Genomic DNA, 12,318 nt, shown 5'->3' with positions numbered 1-12,318 from the left:
GGTCTGTGGTCCCAAGAGATTGTTGGTGTTCTCATGACCTCCCTGTTCGAGTATGTTCGTGCACTCCTTTGAGAGATCATGTCCCAATTGGAGCTAGATGTTACCCACCACCTGTGGGTAGTATCCATAGGAGAAAAAATTTCTCCTAGATGGTCTTGAGTCGACAACCAGTAGCCCCTTGCTCCTCCCAGATAACTTGATGTGCCACTATCTCCACCACTTGAGCCAGCCATGTGGTCCCTCGCCCATCTGTTATGATCGTATGTGGGCCTCTCGACCCCGAAGGTATGGCTTTTCATTGGTGTAGTTGAGTAATTTTGTTTACTTATTATGGACGCTTTTGGGCATGGATTGGTGGGGGGATTCGGTGGAAAGAGTAGGCTAGGTTTGTACTCTTGTCTCCTCTACTTGATTTGGTGGTTTGCCTTTTATCCTATTTGCCTTGATATGGAAAACAAAATACACTCTCTCTAGATTCCTTCCTAGCTGCAAAGGAGCAGCCAAGACTTTTCTAGAACTTTTTTCTTATGGTCTCGGATGTTAGGAGTATCCCTCACTCTTTCCTTTCCCCTAGGATTGTGTATCCCGATTCTCAGATAGCTCCAGAGGATTCGAACAATGATCAACACCTCAGTCACCCTCCTCATTGTCGGTTACCAGACTGGGGCATTCTTGACATCATGGACCTCATGTTCAACTCACTCTCCATGGGCTCTTCACCGAGCCATTGATACGGTTTTATACATGTTCATGCTCATGAGGATGTCTTATTGTTTGTATTTTTTCATTACTTCATTTTTGCATATATTTTTTGTATTAGATTTAAAATTTTCTAGGAGTGGCATTTGCACTCCCACATTGTATAGTGTTAGAAAAACAGAAAGGCAGAAAGATTTTCTTATACTTGATAATTACTTGTGGTGTTCTTGACTTCTTATTAGGTTTCTTTATTTTCTTCTTTCTATTAGTCATCAAGATATTACCAAAGCAGTAGCACATAAAACAATGGACACCAGATGTAGGCTCACAACCAGGGAAAAACCCCTCTCTAGGGGAAAACCTAGTTAGTAATTCTTCCTTCAATAGTTTTCCGGAGATGTTCCAAGACTTTTGACTTTGACACAAACTTTCCTCCACACCAAGTCAACCTTCCTTCTTTCTTGCAGATGATTCTACTTGACCTGGCAGCAGCAGCAATGTCAACACTTTCTTCGACCCAAAAACTTCTTTCTTGCCTTGGAGACTTTGATCTTCACTGGAATACTTTGATCTTCTCTTTAAAACTTCGATCTTGGCCCAATACAACTTCTTGAGGCAGCAACACCAAACAATAGCGACTTCGACCTATATTGACAGCAGCATCACACGGAAACCGGCTACGACATCAACAAGAGAACTTCGATCTTCCAAACTAGGGTATGAGAGAGAGAGATAGTTGCACCAAAGGTTCAATTTTCCCTTTTTCATTCTCTTAGACCAAACTCACACTTCCTTCTCCTTCTTCTACTTCACACTTCTTCCAGCTTCAAGAGATATCGAACTTGCTTGTGAGAGAGTGTGTTTCAAATGGAATTCGAATTGCTCTATTTATAGTCCTTTGGTGAGGTCGAATAGCCTTCTTGAGGCCAACTTGATCATCTTAAGGCTGACTTGGTGTGGAGACAACATAATTCATATTTGACTCAATACTTAACCTTTTTACATGATTCAAAAGCCCAAGAAGGGTCTCTTTAAAAGTACAGTGACTCTATTGACTTAGAATAGAACCTAGAAGTCCTCAATAGGGACTTTGACTTAAAACATGGTGACCCAAGCTTGAAATCCATGCTTTAATAAGTCACAATAATAATAATAATAATTCTTTTCTTTATTCTTTTGACAAGTACATCACAAGATGACTCGAAGACATTTAATGAAGACCGAACCTAGTTACATTTTCCAACATATATATGTATGCTTTGGTCCCATTGACCTACTTTTGTGGTCATTTTTTGGATTTTAGTGAAATTATCTTATCATCTCTAGCAAGATGAAGGAAAACTAATCTGTAAGGGAAACCCTATGAAAAATTTGAAAAAATAAATGGTGGAAATTGATGCCCATACCTGCAAATGCATCCAGAGTTGAGGGAAATCAATTCCCATTGCAAAAAAACACAGTGATGGCAAAAGGAAAAGGGTGCCCTCCTCCTTCTTGGCTCAAACAAACCTGTCTCCTCCTCTGCGCTCCAAACCCTTTTTCTTGTTTGCAAAATGAGGGAAAATGTAGAAATTCCCACTGTAGATCACTTGATAATGCAATATACTAAAGCAAAATACTTGATCTACTTTTACAAACAAACGTGCGGAAGTTTAATCGATTTTGAGCCAGATCAAATAGAACACATATAACAGAGAATGAGAAATCAATCACACATGAACATAGAAGAATACTCTCGGGAAAGCCACAGCTAAAAACCCCGCTATCTGTATTACATACAAGTGGAAATATCTCCGGATTACACAAAGCTTTAGCTCACAAGCTATCCAGCTCTCAGTACAATCCCTCAATGCTGCTCATAGATAGAATAGACACAACATATGCCTTCCTTCAGACCTCCAAGCCTCCTAGTTCTTTGCGCAGTTTCTCCTAGGCCCTCCAACTGCCACCTGTGTGATTCACACCTCACACACAACTCTGACCTCCGAAATAATTGCGCAATTCTAAAGGAGTTAATTCCTTTTGCATGGATGAGTTTCCTATATAGGAAAATTCCTCCAACTGATAGTACACTGTCCCTTCCTCTGATCTCAAGTGGGTCTCTGACTGAACTGACATGCATTGGCTATTTATGAGAGAATATTCAGTTACCTGGAGAACACTAGTTACATGCATGCATGCATTAACTAATTGAACTCACAATCAGTTCCACAAACTGTTGGAACTAATCTAACTGGACTTAACTCAGTTAATTGAGCTAATTAATTACAACTCAAAGTACAACTCATCCTGATCTTCTTAATTAAGGGATAACTTCCTCAATCAAAGGGAAAACTGTTGCATGTCTTCACATAGACTTCATGTTTGATTTTCTCCAACTAATTAACTCAAGATGAATTAATTAATTATTTTTCAAACAGTTGCTAAGATCAAATTCGAATTTTAATTCTCAATTTTAGTTCAGGGACCAACTAAAATTGTAATGTATCTCGAAATGCTATTTATAGCAATGCTATTTTTAGCATTTCTATTTTATCATTCCTTGTTGCTATATCCAACACTAGTACCTGAAATGCTATTTATAGCATTTCTTGTTGCTATTTTCAATAGAAAAAAGGTTAAAAAAATCAAATTAAAGCACTCCTATCCACAGCCTGATGATTTTTTTCAGTAGTTGTGCAATTTTATTGCGATTTTTATGATAAAATCATGATTTTTTTGGCAGGCAGAAAATCGGCTATTTTTACCCACAATTTTTATGGCTGGGGTAAGAAATCGTGACATCACGACTTTTTTTGCAATGTTCTCAACACTGATTGAAACACATTATCATGTAAGAAGTGTCCACAAAACTTATAGTCCTAAAGGAATATATTGCAATCTAGAGACCGTCTGTAGAGATGGCAGCTATATCATCCCTTTCTTCATCTATGATCACAATACCTTCTACTACCTGTGGTGCATCTTTCGAAAGAGCATCGGCTTCTGCATTCAACCCTCTGAAGGGATGACTAAAAGAGATGGACTCAAATGTGTTTGCCACTTCTTTTAATTGATTATCAGGAGCCAGTAGGCCTTGTAGTAATATTGTTAAGCTGGGTTGACCCTTTCATCCAGTTTATAATCAAGCTGGAATCTCCATACATCTGAATCTGACCAATATTTTTGTCCTTCGCACATTTTAAAAGCAATATTAGAGCCATTGCTTAAGCATAGTTGTTTGTCGCTGCTCCTCATCTTGCCTTAGTTCTCGCTTCATGAGATTCTGAAAGATGCAATATGCCCCCTACATTACTAGATTCTAGTGAAGCCTGTCTGGCCCCATCAAAAAATACCCCAAGCTTGAGTTTTAGCAATAGCTAGTTCCTGACTTTAGCTGGCCCTCTTTTGCTTCACTGCCATCTTTGACTTTGAAGATATAGATCTTATCTGAACTAGGAGAAACATTGAAATGAAGGGATGTATTTTTCCTCAAACAGTTGTGAGTTTCTTGCTAATCAGATCCCCCAGATAATTGTACATGTCAGGGACTTGTATTCTTTCAAGTTTCAATTCTTTCTTGTGTACCCAAGATCTCAAGCATTCTTCTATGCATTCTTCTTGGATGATAGCCATTATGTGAAGTGCACTTATCAGAAGTTGCAGCAAATCACAGTTTAAGGCTGAATTTACAAGAATCAATATCTCTTTCTCTGCTATGAGATTGGGTTCTTGTCATAGATTGAATTGTGAGAGGGATTAACACATCCTTGCTTCTGTGTTATCCTGCACATTCTATAGCTATTTTTGAAAACGGGATTTCTACATCTTGTCTTTGGTGTGATGATTGAAAATTTCTAAGCTGCTGGTGTGGACCTCCCAAGCCACGGTAATAATGTATGTGTGTAATAAACGGAGTTGCCTTTGAGCCCTTTGCTTCACTAGTAAAAAATCAAAATTAAAATGTTAACAAAGTCCTTGTTGGTATTGGAATCTTGTACTCTTCTTAGTGAATTGCCATCTTCTCTGAATGTTCTCACTTCTTGCACTAACCTTATTAGCCTATCATTTAACATTTGCACTACTCTTCTACAGAAGGAAAGATTGATTGTGGAGAAAGTGTTGGAACTGGTTTGTTTTTCTTTGATGGTTGGACTGATATGGCCAATGGGCCATTGGTAAACATTTTTGTAATGTCTCCTTCAAGTCATACTTCTTGAGGGCAATAGGTGCTTCAGGGAGGAGAAGAATGCTGAATGGATTGCTTAAAAAAATTGCAGAAGCAATTGAGATCGTGGGCCCTTGAGATATTGTGCAGGGTGTCACAAATGATGCATGTTCATGCAAAGCAGCTGGGTTGACTATTGAGGTACATTATGACCATATTTTTTGGATGCCCTGTGTGGTGTGTGGTTTAAATCTTGCTTTTAAATCCATTGTTGTAGAAGTTGAATGGATGAAAAACTATGTGAAGAAGCAAGAGAAGTTCAGATTTTTATCACTCATCACCGGCATGCACAAGCTTTTTGTATAAGGAATTTGCCAGACTCCAACTTCTAAAGGTTGGAGAAACTAGATTTGCATTAGATTATATTAATGATCAAGTGGTTAATAGACATTAGGGAAGCTTTGTCCTCCATGGTGGCAAACATAGAAAAAAAGCAACACTGAAAATGCAATTTGTGTTAGAGTTACCATTCTTGATGAGGCTTGGTGGGTTTAAGTTGAGCTTTTTGTTTCCATAATGGAGCCACTAGTTGATTTGCTACAACTTTGTCATTCCGATGTCTGCCTAGGTTGGATGACAATTATCAGGGAAAGAATTTAGCTACTTCTTGAAGTGCAAGACTTTCTTTTTTATGGCACGATAAGGGACAAAATCATTAGTAGATGGAACAAATATAATACCCCTTTGCATGCTTTAGCCTCTGCTTTAAATCCTAAGTAATATAATGAGGCATACTTGGCTAAGTTTGGGTATAAGCGGAGGGCCCCAAACAAAAATCGTGAGGTGGGCAATGGTTTTAGATCAACAATTTCAAAGATTTGCTTTGATTCGATGCAGCTCTCAGAGCTAAAGAATCAATTCGCAAGAAGTGGCGCATATGGAAATGTAAATGCACTAGCTGATAGGGGAACTATCAAGCCTCTTGCCCAAAGTCCAAAGTTACAAACACTTGCATCTACGGTTCTTTCACAGGTTTGCAACTCTTTGGCAGCATAGAGAAATTGAAATGCTTATGGTTTCGTCCATTTGGTTAAGAGAGACAGATTTCAATCACCAAAGGCAAAAGATGTTGTGTACATTCACTAAAATCTTTGCCTTATTTCTTGATTGAAGCCGAATTATAGTGAGGTTACTTTGAACTATGGGATGTGAATCCTGAAGATGCAGACTTGGATGCCCCTGATAGCTTGATGGCTAACTTCTCTTTCAGTGAGTTCTTCTACAGATCCTTTTTGTGCTGGGCATTTAGATGAGGCATCCATGCTTAGGTTTGGCTCAATTATGGCATTGTCTTCTATGTCTATTGTTGGTGGGAAGAATGGTGCTTGTATTGCATTCTCTGCCCATGCTACTTCATATCACCAGTCTAGGGAATTAGTTTTTGTTCCACTGGAGGATGTGGAGGGCGATGACCATCTATTGGATTAGTCTTTATGTTTTCCGTATTAAAATATCATGAATTTACAAGGTTTGAGTTTATATTTTATATTAATATATGGGCCTTGGTTGACTTATCTCAATCTATCTAAAAAGTATAAATTTCATGAATTGAAAATTTGAAATTTGATTTATTATTTCAATGTTTTATTGTCTCAATTCATAAATTTTCGTAGGAAATCTAAAAATTTAAGATTGATTTCAATTCAGAAAATTACAAGTATGGATCTGTGATGTTGTGATTCATGAGTTGGAAACCTGACTCATGATGTTAGAAGTACAGTGTTTAGTATTGACTAGTTGATATACTTTAAATCTAATTCATATTTGTCATTTGGGATTTCATTTCTTGTTTTTCAATATGAATTAAAATTTTAAATATAGTTATAAAAACAATTAGGGTTACGATTCCAATTCCCTGACTCCTACTTTCAGGACGAGCACTGCAACCACACCAGATTCCTTTACCGATTCTGGTTGTACCCATGGTTTGTGTAACTTTGATGGCATGTATAATTACATAATTTTCTTCTGCAACGTGCATTTCATTCTAGCAAGAATATACATGTTTCTGTCTTAGTAAAATGAAGTTAGAAAAATATGGGTGCATATTATGTAAGCATATCATGTGTTATGGTGGTCCATTATAAATAAATAGATGGATTTCTAAGTTGTAGCCTTGCAGAAACATCACAACTTGACCCCCCTTTGTACGAGGCCCAACATTGTACACAAACGTGAGTATGCGTGTGAAATACATACCATACATGTTCAGAACGTTTTCAGGCTGTACTGCCATATGGAAAGGCATTTCGGTCATGTTTTGGCCTGTATGAGTGCATTTCGATGTGTTTATTCACTGTTCCAGGCGTGCATTTTTGGATTTTTCAACATGAACTTTTGGATTTTGCATAATGTAATCAACGATCACCTATGTGTTTCCTTTTAAAGTGTCATTTACATATATGGTTCTTATTTTCTTGCAAGATAATGTTTTACATTAAAATCTCTCTCGCTCTCTCTCTTTATTTTATATATTTTGTATTTTTTATATACTGTATTTTCCTTGATGTACCCATTTGTGGGGGTCATGTTTCCATGGTGTTCCAGTGGCCAAAACCCTTACCCATTACCAAATTTCGTGCAACTTAAATTTTTATTGGGTCAAAATCTCATATGCAGTCCTGTCATTGCTTGTCATCTCTGAGAATGTTCAATGAACTACATACAGAATATGAAACCCATTCGTGATTTCCCTTGCAAGCTTTGGCAGTTATTACAAAACATATGCACAAAATTGAATTCAGTCTCAGTAAGTCCATCTTCCATTGCTTTTTAGGAGAACATGGTGATTTACAAGACGTTTAAAAAAAATAAAAATTGGTGGCTTACTTCTAGCAAATAAATTTATAATGTGGATCATCTTTTGTCTCGCACTGTTAGGATAACAGGTATTTGGTTTTAAAGTTATCTATTCTCTATTGCATTCTGAGAAGGCTTTATGCAGATTTGCTTGTGGGTCATCTCATATACTATATCCTCAGGCTACGTGGTTTGCCAGGGAAACAGTGTACATTTTGTGTGGCAGTATGGCTTTTCAATCCATTCACATTCACTATTGCTACCAGGGGAAATTGTGAACCTCTTGTGTGTGCCATGATTTTGTGGATTCTGATATGTCTAATGAGAGGTAACTTCATTGTCTCATTTTGTTTCCTTGAGCACATCTGACTCAGCAAGTATCAATGTCTCAGAGTTTAGTGGATGAGCAAAGATGCAGAAACTTATTTTCATCTTGGTTGTTGTCTGGTTGCAGGTCATATTGTGGAGGCAGCAATATGGTATGGACTAGTTGTCCATTTCAGAATCTACCCTATAATATATGTTCTCCCTATTCTCATTATTCTTGATGAAAAATATTTTACCTCAAGTCAGAGCCTTCATCTCAGTAATTGGAACACTAAACAACCAAGGTTATCAGATTCTGAATCAATATTCTCATGTATCAAATCCATATTTAGGGTAAACTTAGGGCTCGTGTTAAAGGCACTCTTGAACAAACATAGAATACTATTTGGAATGTTATCTGGAGGGGTGTTCTTTTTCTTGACTGGTATTTTCTATTATTTATACGGAGAAAAATTCTTGAATGAAGCTCTGCTCTACCACCTCACACGTACTGATCCAAGGCACAATTTCTCCATCTATTTCTATCACATTTATCTTCATCATGAGCATGAGTTCACCATAGTGGAAAGGCTTATGGCATTTTTGCCACAGTTCACGGTGCAGCTGGTGCTCGTTCTTTTCTTTGCCAAAGATCTTCCACTCTGTCTTTTTGCACAGACAGTTGCATTCGTTGCTTTCAACAAGGCATGTGGTCCATCTTCTTATCACCTCTTGTACATGTTATTTGAATCTGTAGTTTATTATTGCCATGTTTTGTTTATGTTGCCTGGAATGTTTGTTTAAAATATTCAAAATCAAACCAACATCTGGTGAATACAATCACTAGTCACTGTTATGCAGCTCTTTAAATGTTTCTTCTTACTTCTGGTTTTTCATTCTCTTTTAATTTAATTGTTCTCACAAACTGATTTTTTTGTCAGGTTATCACAGCACAGTACTTTGTTTGGTTTTTTTGTCTTTTGCCGCTCATTTTGCCTTGGACAAAGCTCCACTTGCAATGGAAGGGCTTGTTATGTATTGGAGTATGGGTTGCTGCTCAGATTCACTGGTTGAGTTGGGCTTATTTGCTGGAGTTTAAAGGCATAAATGTTTTTGTACAACTGTGGTTGGCAAGCATCATCTTTTTGGTAGCAAACACATACGTCCTAATAATGATCTTGGTGAATCATAAGTTTTGTCCTCTTTTTCAACAGAAAGCAGCAATTACTGCTGATGGATATGGAAACAAGTGTGACTGAGAGAGACAACTGGCCAATTTAGTCCAGAAATAATCAAAATGCAATTGAAGGTTGTGTGTTATGTTTGCTTCTGTAATCCAGAGTATTGTTTCCTTGTCCATTATGTCATCCTTTGTCAATTTGCTATCAGTCTAGTGTCCTTTGCAGGACACGGACCACAAAAGTATGCAGCATGGCTTTTCCAATACAATGGTTCTCTAAGATTTGTTGTCTTGTTAAATTGCAGAGCAAGAAAACAACTAGATTACAGTAGAATGAACTTAAAAATAACAGAGGTTTAATACATGTAAAGAAACATTTCCTTATTAACATAGTTTATGATTTACCGGTTGAGAGAATGCAATGTTATTTGAAACACCTCGCTTGTGTGGACTTATATTAACACAATTACAAAGACCTGGGCTTCCTCTAACCTAACAGCTAGACTGTGAGTTACTAGTGCGTGCTATTAGAATCTCATAATAGATATCTAAGCAGCAGTATATCTTCTCATGTGTTACATCTGACTTTATAGAACAAACACAAGCAACAGAAATCCCAATGAAGAAGTCCACAATTTCCATAAATTGTCAATCAGGTGGAACAGCTATAATTTTATAGATGGCAAGAAAGAAATTATTGTGTATGTTGCATGAAATTAATTGATAATATGACTCAGAATCTTGTTAATTCCTGATAAAAGGAAAAATATGCAATTGGTTTTTAATTCCCAGCTAATCTCATTCCTAGAAGTCAATTAAAATCACTAATTTTTCATGATAAGAATTTTCTGTTTGTTTTGTTTTTAAATTGTGCATGCTTTTTCTTTAAAATGTTAATGTTGGGTAAAAACAATGATGAATTTAATTATTTGAAAAAAGAGATCCATACCGTTAGGTTTTGATGGGTTATTTACTTAAAACTGATAGATAACCCATCAGCTATATTCAAGAATGTTTTATGCAATGCATTCAATTTTTGATGGATGATGATAGCCCTACAGTCACCTTTTTCTATATTTCAGTTTTAATCATCTAGCAATGTTTATTTTCAAGATATTTTTATGTGCAAAGCCTCCATATTTATTTATTTATTTATTTTTTTAACTTGGAATGAAAGCATGGGAAACCCCCGAGTACTTTCCCACATTTCATGGATGGTAAACTGAGTAACCGTCGGCTTTGATTGCGAGGCCTCTCACCAAGGGAATCAAAGAGAGTTGAACTTGTGATTAACAACAACGAGCAACAATATCAAAGAACTTCACGTCTGGCCCTAAACCACTTGAGCTAACCCTTGGGGCTTCAAAGCCCCCATACATGAGAGGAAGAAGCATTTTTTGCCTCAATGACTTATAACACTAACAAGTTAGTTATATTGATGGGCATGTTTTTGTTAGTTTTTCGTTCTTGTTTTGTGTAATCCATTTTTAGTGGAAACTTGTTGGGTACTTCCCATTATTCTGAGGACGGTACCTAGGGTAATTGGATTTTTTATGGCTCAAGGCTAGGTAAAAAATAAATAGTTTGCTTACATAGGTAGCTGGAATGTCACAAAATGGGATTTGAACTCGAGTGGCCGAGGATAGCAACTTTTCTCTTAGTCCCTCAAGCTACGCCCAATTGACATGCTATTACCAATGTTGCAAATATTGTTTTGAGTATATCCTAGAGGGCCTAGAATGAAACTTGTTGGCAGTGTCAATAAATGTTGACCCAACTTAAACTTTGACCTAAAAGATCACAACAAAATATGAAAAATCGAAGATATTTGCAACACTAGTCATTGTTCAAAGAATATTCTATATAGATAATGCTAAAAACATATGTTAAAGGAAGGATTCAAAAACTAGGCTGAAGGAAGGAAACAACAATTGAAGTAATTTGAGAGGCATTAAAACTTGGATTTAAATTAGCATTTGATTCATTTAGTTTATTGTATGCTTACATACACTTTACCCCTATTTCTTTGATGGGTGCTAGGGAGTTTTGTGATGTGTTTAGTTGTTGGTAAATGAAGCTTTGGGTTTTCTCTTATAAGAATATTGAACCCATTTTTCTTCCATGATCTTGAGCTTTGCACATTGCTGCTTACCTATTCCACCATGTTGTTTATACTCTTTTGTTGTACAATCTCCTTCTTGTTAAACTTATGTTGTTTTGTGAAGTTTATCCATTTTGAAGATATGTTGGTTAAGCTTAACCCATGGCCCTAATGACCTTTTTATGTCATGTATTATATACCCTTAATGGTCCCATGTGGACCACATTGATGTGATTGGGTACCCCTTACATGTAACACACATTGAGTTAGGGTTGATAGTGTTGGAGAATCAAGTAGGGCAACAATATAAACAATTTTCCTTATCCTTGATAAAAGCTCGTGAACTTATGTTATCTTCTTTTACTCTTTGTTAGATTCTTTTCATCAAACTATTATCAAGATCATAAACCATGAAGATCATAAAAGACAATGGACATAAAATATAGGTTCCAAGCCAAGGCAAAACCCCTCCAAAGGGGAAAACCCAAAAAGAATCTCTTCTCTTCTTATAGAATTAGATCAAATGAGAAATCCAAGACCCAAAGACCAAAGTCAACACTCCAAGAAATCCTTCCTCAAATAAGCTCTAGCCAATAAGGTCAATGGAAGTCAAACTTCAAAATTTATGGTCAAATCAGAGTTTCAACACTTTATTTCAAACCTGTAGTTTGGACCTATAATTTTCAGCGTGCTGTAGCCACTCAAAACCCTTGATCTCGCACGTGTGAGAGAAACCAAGAATAAAAGATAGATTTTCCTTCTCTCCCTTGACTTTCTCTTGTCTTCTTCTCCTTCGCTCTTCTTGCTTCCTTCTTGTTTTGAATGAACTTGAAGTATATCCAAATGAGTCAAAGTTCGTCCCTTTATATACCTTTCTCAAGAAGTCGAATAAACCTCTTCTAGGTCGACTTTTCACTAGTAGGGCCGACTTGGTCTTGGAGGTCAATTTGACTTTCTAGGCTCAAAAATAATTTTCTTTCTTGTTACAAATTGCCCAAATGGTTCTTATACATATGACAAAGGCTT

General features: G+C 36.8%; 1 protein-coding gene across 4 annotated transcripts in view; it reads left to right on the top strand.

The window, feature by feature from the left end:
• PNT1 (mannosyltransferase family protein) overlaps window positions 1–9,369 on the top strand; it is a 31,354-nt gene extending 21,985 nt beyond the window's left edge. For 2 of the 4 annotated variants that reach the window (XM_089460265.1, XM_089460263.1), the window contains 3 exons: window positions 7,905–8,033; window positions 8,160–8,716; window positions 8,953–9,369. In XM_089460265.1, coding sequence (XP_089316391.1) covers window positions 7,905–8,033; window positions 8,160–8,716; window positions 8,953–9,270 — 1,004 coding nt within the window. In that variant the 3' untranslated portion in view covers window positions 9,271–9,369. Of the gene's footprint in view, window positions 1–7,850; window positions 8,034–8,159; window positions 8,717–8,952 lie in introns of all 4 variants that reach the window. The other 2 variants (XM_089460264.1, XM_089460262.1) reach the window with 1 other exon arrangement.
• The last annotated feature ends 2,949 nt before the right edge of the window (window positions 9,370–12,318 follow it).

Source organism: Pinus tabuliformis, chromosome 7 (genome assembly GCF_031772625.1).
Source record: "Pinus tabuliformis cultivar Carrire ecotype Pingquan chromosome 7, CPIR1, whole genome shotgun sequence".
NCBI classification, from domain to species: domain Eukaryota; kingdom Viridiplantae; phylum Streptophyta; class Pinopsida; order Pinales; family Pinaceae; genus Pinus; species Pinus tabuliformis.
Note: the sequence above shows the minus strand (reverse complement) of the source record. Positions and strands in the feature narration are given on the sequence as shown.